This window comes from Lipotes vexillifer, unplaced genomic scaffold, assembly GCF_000442215.2.
Source record: "Lipotes vexillifer unplaced genomic scaffold, Lipotes_vexillifer_v1.1 scaffold559, whole genome shotgun sequence".
In the NCBI taxonomy this organism is placed as follows: domain Eukaryota; kingdom Metazoa; phylum Chordata; class Mammalia; order Artiodactyla; family Lipotidae; genus Lipotes; species Lipotes vexillifer.
In genome coordinates, this window is record NW_006781351.1 from 2,666,939 (window position 1) to 2,673,817 (window position 6,879).

General features: G+C 36.3%; 1 protein-coding gene across 1 annotated transcript in view; it reads left to right on the forward strand.

Annotated features, from left to right (window-relative positions):
* The first annotated feature begins 236 nt into the window (after window positions 1-236).
* Window positions 237-6,879, forward strand: part of RERGL (RERG like) — an 8,636-nt gene continuing 1,993 nt past the window's right edge. Inside the window, exons 1-4 of the mRNA XM_007454610.1 lie at window positions 237-337; window positions 1,444-1,500; window positions 5,302-5,375; window positions 5,860-6,008. Coding sequence (XP_007454672.1) covers window positions 286-337; window positions 1,444-1,500; window positions 5,302-5,375; window positions 5,860-6,008 — 332 coding nt within the window. The 5' untranslated portion in view covers window positions 237-285. The remainder of the gene's footprint in view (window positions 338-1,443; window positions 1,501-5,301; window positions 5,376-5,859; window positions 6,009-6,879) is intronic.

The following is a 6,879-nucleotide window of genomic DNA, read 5'->3' on the forward strand; positions in this document are numbered from 1 at the left end:
TACATGAAAGTAAAAGATGAGCTACACTTCTGTTAAACTCTTAACTATTGGCTTAGTAAAACTTTGTGTCTAAATAGTAAGTCCACGGTTTTTTATGAGACATGTTCAAAACTACTCTAGGAAAATATTTTTAAAGTTATTATTGGATGGTAGGAGTATGGGGTGGAGTTGACCTTAGGGAAGTGAGAGCAGCAATAATAAAAAGGATTTTGGAAAACACATGCTTGGCTCAAGTCAGTATATCTCCAGAAGTCAGGACGGACCAAGAAGGAGCAGAAAAGCAAGATGAATGATGTGAAACTTGCTGTCTTGGGTGGTGAAGGAACGGGTAAATCTGGTAAGTGGTGTTGTTTTCTGTGGCATGGTGTAGAGTACATAAAGAGTGAGAAATATATTGACATGATATGTATTACATTATAACATATTATATGTATATAAACTTGATATAACTATATATTATTTTTAAGTAGGAGTTTTCGCTTTATAAGTAATGCAATTACCTGTATATAAAATTTATATACAGGTTGTGGAATATAACTGTTTGAAGTATTAATTTGTATCTTGTTCTACTGATGTTTGAAATTCATTGGAATAACAGGAAATCCCTCCCATCACTATCCCACCTACTTCTCACTCCAGCACACCTGCCTCCACACCTACCAGTGGCCAAACAATGCCCTTGAAAAGATTCTGCTGCCCTGAGACTAAGGGTGGAGAGAGAGGTATGGAGACCTATGAATTATTTTTTAAATGCCATTTTTTCACATTATCAAAGTGAGAAAAACTTTGGAGGGGCATGGCTTTTTAAATGCCCAGAAATGAGTAAGAGGTGCCCAGACCAGACCTTGGAAGCTATGCTTTTGTTTTCTTTTGTTTTGTATTTGGTCACATTATGATGGTACTAAGCATGCCACCAATAGAACCACCGTAGCCTAATGAATCTTAACAACGGGCCAGACCCAGGAGCTGCAATAAGATAAACCAACACTAGAGGTCGTTCCTCTGTTTCCTGGATTTTGAAGTCCCTATTTCCTTAAACAATTGCAAACACTTGAAACCGTCCTGGCCACTATTAGGATGCAGCACCATGGAGCCACAGTTAATTTTATAAAGAAAATATAGAGATGTTATAGTTCTTGCATCTCGTATTTAATGAGAAATCTATCTCTGTTACAAAGGTGAGTTGTCTTACGTGTCTTTGCATTTGTAAATTACTTACGCAGTGATTTGAGTGGGCAGCACACTGAAATCACTTTCTTTCTAGCCTCCTAATTTTTATGGCTGTACAGTGGAAATTCTTAGACCAGAATTTAGTAAAGTTTTAAGGTCTTCATTAATACTTAGTAAATTTTGAGTTGAGATGCTAGATGCTTATGTACATTACTAAATTATTTGTATCCTAAAACAGACAAGACCCCAAATCCAGCTTGTTTTGTTTTGCAGCCCTTACAGTAAGGTTTCTTACCAAGCGATTTATTGGAGAATATGCTTCTAATTTTGGTAAGTCACTACTTTAGACTTTTTCACCTTAAAACTTCAGCATCATAATTAATATCAGAGAAACATTTTAATAGAATCTTCCATTTTTGCACTTTTTAAAGAATAAATTTATTTATTTATTTTTGGCTGCGTTGGGTCTTCGTTGCTGCACACAGGCTTTCTCTAGCTGCCGTCAGCGGGAGCTACACTTCGTTGCAGAGCGCGGGCTTCTCATTGCGGTGGCTTCTCTTGTTGCAGAGCATGTGCTCTAGGCGTGCGGGCTTCACTAGTTGTGGCTCACGGGCTCTAGAGCGCAGGCTCAGTAGTTGTGGTGCACAGGCTTAGTTGCTCTGCGGCATGTGGGATCTTCCTGGACCAGGGCTCGAACTCGTGTCCCCTGCATTGGCAGGCGGATTCTTAACCACTGCACCACCAGGGAAGTCCCCCATTTTTGCACTTTTAAGCAATTTATTTATTCATGGGTTCTGGTTAGAAAAGCCCAAATATTTTAATTAATTGTTCTTTTATGATAAAAAGTTATCCAATTTGATGTTAAATAAAATGGATTAGAAATCCAGTTGCTTTCAGTCTAGAGGGACCTACCGCCTGTACCAAGTGTTGTAGAGCATGTGAGTGTGGATTTTTTTGTAAGCAATTTGAAACAATTTGAAATTGAAGCAACATCTGTTGAAAAATAAAGACAAATTAATTATAAAAGCACAAGTAACTACAAAATAAATGCTTATTTTCATTGCAAAACCATGTGACAATAACTGGAAAATTATGCTATGATTAAAGATCATATCATAATTAGCTAGGTTGCTTATGTAAGTTTCAGAGAAATTCTAAAACAGATGCCAGGGCACCTTGATATAATCTTAGGATCATTTCACTAACTCTACTATAAATTTCTGTTATTTTGATGAGAATTAGCATGACATATGGGAAATGCCACAGTGGGGAATTAATAAGTGGGGAATTTTGCCAGAGGTTTGAATATATTTTTGGCTCAGCAATTAATCTATATAATGCTACTAATATCTTACCTGACTGAAGGTGTGGTGGGGAAAGGTTTTATGGGGTTCTTTAATAAGAACAAAGATTTTAAGAAATATGAGAATTGGGAGAAAGGGAAATTATTCCTTTGTTCAATAATATTTAGAGTAAGAAGAAGTTATGATTGGAAGTGTTTTCATGAGAAATAAACAACAAAAATCTTTAGCATTCATTTATGATATAACATTATTAGAGTATTTTAGAAAATAACTTTAAAGTATTGCATTGTTTCCTACGTGTAGCCCACATAGTATTTCAGTCCATATGCCACTGTAAATGTTTTAGGGCAAGCACTTGAAAACTGATTATAGAAAGAAGAAATATATAGGAAGAGAAATTCTTATTGTTTCATATCTCAGGTCAACAACCTCAGTCAAAAAAGGTAACACACAAACTAGGAGTCAGGCATGAGAAAATGTTCTAAAACTATAAAACAAAACATAAATAAAAGAACACCCACAAAAAGCAGTAACAGCAACAACAAAATAAAAACATCATCTTAATCTTTTATAAGATATATCAATAGATAAATAAGCAAATGAAGTGTACACATTTCTGGCTGTTACATCTCTATTAAAAATATAAGACCTAGAGACATTCTTAAAGACAACCAAATGAGCAAAAGTTCACCACCACATGAGGATTAATTAGCAAAAAAATGACCCCATTTGTAAATGAGGGTTAGAAGGGGAAAATAATAAAATTTTAAAAAGTTAAGAGCTGGTGGGTGACCCCTGCTGGCAGTTTTTGAGTTTTGAGAGTGGGTATTTTAAAATGTCTTAGAAGGAAAGTATACAGTTCACAGTAGTAAGCTCATAAAGTTTAGAATAAACTGTCTGAAGACATTTTAAGATTTAATGAAACACTAACAAATTTCATTAAACATAACCTAGAAGGATTTTAAAATTCATCCCTAACCTCCTGAAGTCGGCTTTCCCAAATGTCCGCTACATTTTGCTAACCACAGGTTACAGAGTATTTGCCAGAATGGGTCATGATTTTGTGTCAGTATGCAATTTTGGAGAGAGGTAGGTCTTGTATTAAAACACTGGAGGGACAGTTACAGAAACCAAGTCCTTCGTTCATTCAACAAATATTTATTGAATACCTGTCATGTGGCAGGTACTCTTCTAGGTAGAGAGGCTCTAGTAATGAACAAATATCCGCGCCTTCATAAGATTTACATTCTGGAGGGAAGGGTCAGCTAATTAAAAATGCATTAGTCTATCTATATCTATATCTATACATATATATATATATCTACGTATATATTTATATATAATGTCTTATGATGATAAATGTTATGAAGGAAAAGAAAGCATAGGGGAGTGGTGTGTGGTCATTTAAAATAGAGTAGTCAGGGTAGACCTGGCTGAGATGGAGACATTTGAACAGACCTACAGGTGATAAAAACTGAGCCATGAAGATATTTGGGCAGTTACATTCCAGGTCGAAGAAACAGTTGCCGAAGTTCAGAGGAAGGAACTTTCTGAAAAATGTGAGGTATGGTATGGAGGACTGTGTAGCTTCAGTGGAGGAATGTGGGAGACAAATGCCAAAGAAGTCTACTGAGATCATGGAGGTCATAGGAAACTAGATAACTAGGGAAATTCTCAGGCATTTTAAAAGCTTAGGTTTATCTAAGTGAGATGGGGAGCCATTGGAGAGATTTGATCAGGCAAGTGACATGATCTGGCTACAAATTGGCTTTTGCTCCTGGATTGAGAATAGACTGAGAGCAAGAAGGGAGTTAGAGGAGGGATAAAGCAAAGAGCTGAGTTAGGAGGTGTTCTAATAATACTGGCAAAATTAATGATGGGTTGGACCAGAGTGTGAGCAAAGGAGGTGATGAGAGGCAGACAAATTCAAAATATTCTTTGAAGATAGAGTAAAAATGAATTTTTAATAGAATAAATATAGGACGTAAGAGAAAGAAAGAATCAGGGATGCCCTTGAGGCTTTTAACCTGCGAGACTAGTTATGGATATGTCATTTAATGAAATGGAAACCTGTGGGATATGCAGTCTTTGCGGGGAGATCAGAGGTTCCATTTTAAGCATGTTAAGGTTGAGATGTCTATCAGGTATCTAATTGGAGGCTCCCAGGGGTGGTAGATGTCTAGAGTCCAGGGAAGAGGTCCAGACTACAGAAATGGCTTTATCAGCAATAATTGTTACATAAGGACTCTGACTGGATGAGATTAGCAAGGGAGTAAGTGTAGATAGAGAAGAAATCCATAAACTAGAATCACAGTTGGAGTGAGAGAAGATATTGTGGGACAGATAAAAAAGATTAATACAAAGCAATATGGAATAAAGAAAAAACCCAGGAGAGTATGTTGCCTTGAAAGCCATGTGAGAAAAACATTTTGAGGAGGTAGGTGTGATCAGCTATACTAATACTACTGACAGAGCAGTACTGTAGTACTCAACTAAAATATGACTGGTTGACTTTGCAGGACTGTGATCCAAATATAAGGCCATTTTTTTTTTTTCGGTACGCGGGCCTCTCACTGTTGTGGCCTCTCCCGTTGCGGAGCACAGGCTCCGGACGCACAGGCTCCGGACGCGCAGGCCCAGCGGCCATGGCTCACGGGCCCAGCCACTCCACGGCATGTGGGATCCTCCTGGACCGGGGCACGAACCCGCGTCCCCTGCATTGGCAGGTGGACTCTCAACCACTGCGCCACCAGGGAAGCCCTATAAGGCCATTTTTTAAATTCTGGAGGATTTCCATACTGACAATGAGTATATGCATATTTTTCAGAATCTATCTATAAAAAGCATTTGTATTTGGAAGGGAAGCAATTGAATCTAGAAATATACGACTCTTGTTCTCAGGTAAGTAAAACAAAATATGTTTTCAATTATGATTTGAAGAAGATATCCCTCAAATCTTTTTAGCTAAACCTTATCAATACTGGTTTTTTTTACTGATTTAAATCTAGTACCCAAAATCGAAACATATTCCATTTACTAATAAGGATAGAAAATATCATCTCTTTTCAAACATATATGTGGATTTTGATTTTAAATGGAATTATTAGGGCTTATCAATTTTTCAGAAAAAGAGTTTTTTTAGAAAAAAGGTATCAAATGAGGTGGATATAACTTTATTATAGCTCTTTATTTTTAAAAATTTAATCACTTTTGTTTAAAGAAAGAGGATGATAAAAATGAAACAGAGACTACATTTTAGAAAATATCAGTATTTGGCTTGCTGAATTCTCTTCCAGGTGAAATGGGTCTCCATTAATTAACTGTCTAACGGGTAAAATATAGGGATCAGTTCCCACCACTTTCAATGTGCTTGGTTTATTTTCAGCCACAGAAAGCAAAATTTTCCCTCACAAGTGAGCTGCATTGGGCAGATGGGTTTATTATTGTGTATGACATCAGTGACAGGTCTTCGTTTGCTTTTGCAAAAGCACTAATCTACAGAATTCGGGAGCCACAGACTAGTCATTGTAAAAGGTAAGGTATTTTTCTTTCCTCTCTGCTTTCTTTTTAGTAAATCATCATAGAGCTGTAAGCATCATTAGGAAGAGTTTAATACGGGCTTCCAATTACAAAATTTAACAGCCCTGAACAATCCACCTTCCATTCCACAGGAGTTGCACATGTAGTAAAAGGAATAAGATGAGAATACTTTATATCCTGGCTGACATAAACAGTTACTTGCCCCGAGTAAATGGCTATTTTACAAGACAGCTTCTATTGTTAACATGACATTCACTTGCAAAATAATGGCCCTCTGTACACAGATAGTTCCCTTTCCACCTTTCTTTTTCATTCCCACAAAAAATGTGAAGGATACTAAATAAATCCAGATTTATTACACTTGGCATCCAATTCCTAGTCATTGAGCTGTTCAATCAATCAAAGCAAAATAGACTGAATAATCAAACTGTTACAGATTCTAAGTATGAGAGTACCTTTTTCTCCATTTCACTTCCTAAAACAAAGAGCTGATCAACGACTCCCGATTGCTAATGTCTTGACACAAGTGACTATGAAGGAAAACATAACTGTGCCTTAAACTAATTTTGCATTAGTAGATATAAATTTAAACCTATGAATTTCCCATTTTAGTTTTCCTTTTTTTTTTATTGTTTTAGCCTTTCCATTTAAAATATTTATTTTTGTTTAACCTGCTGGTATAAGGGATTCTTTGTGCTCATAACCAGATTTGCCCTTAAAATCTAAAATAGCATTCTAATCTGGGAAGCAAAAAAGCACAATATTATACCTGAAAATTGGTACCTGTGCTTTTTATATCTATTTTAAATGCCTACTATCAAGAAATCATCAGATAATAATTGATAAGTTATATTTCCCTACAGTC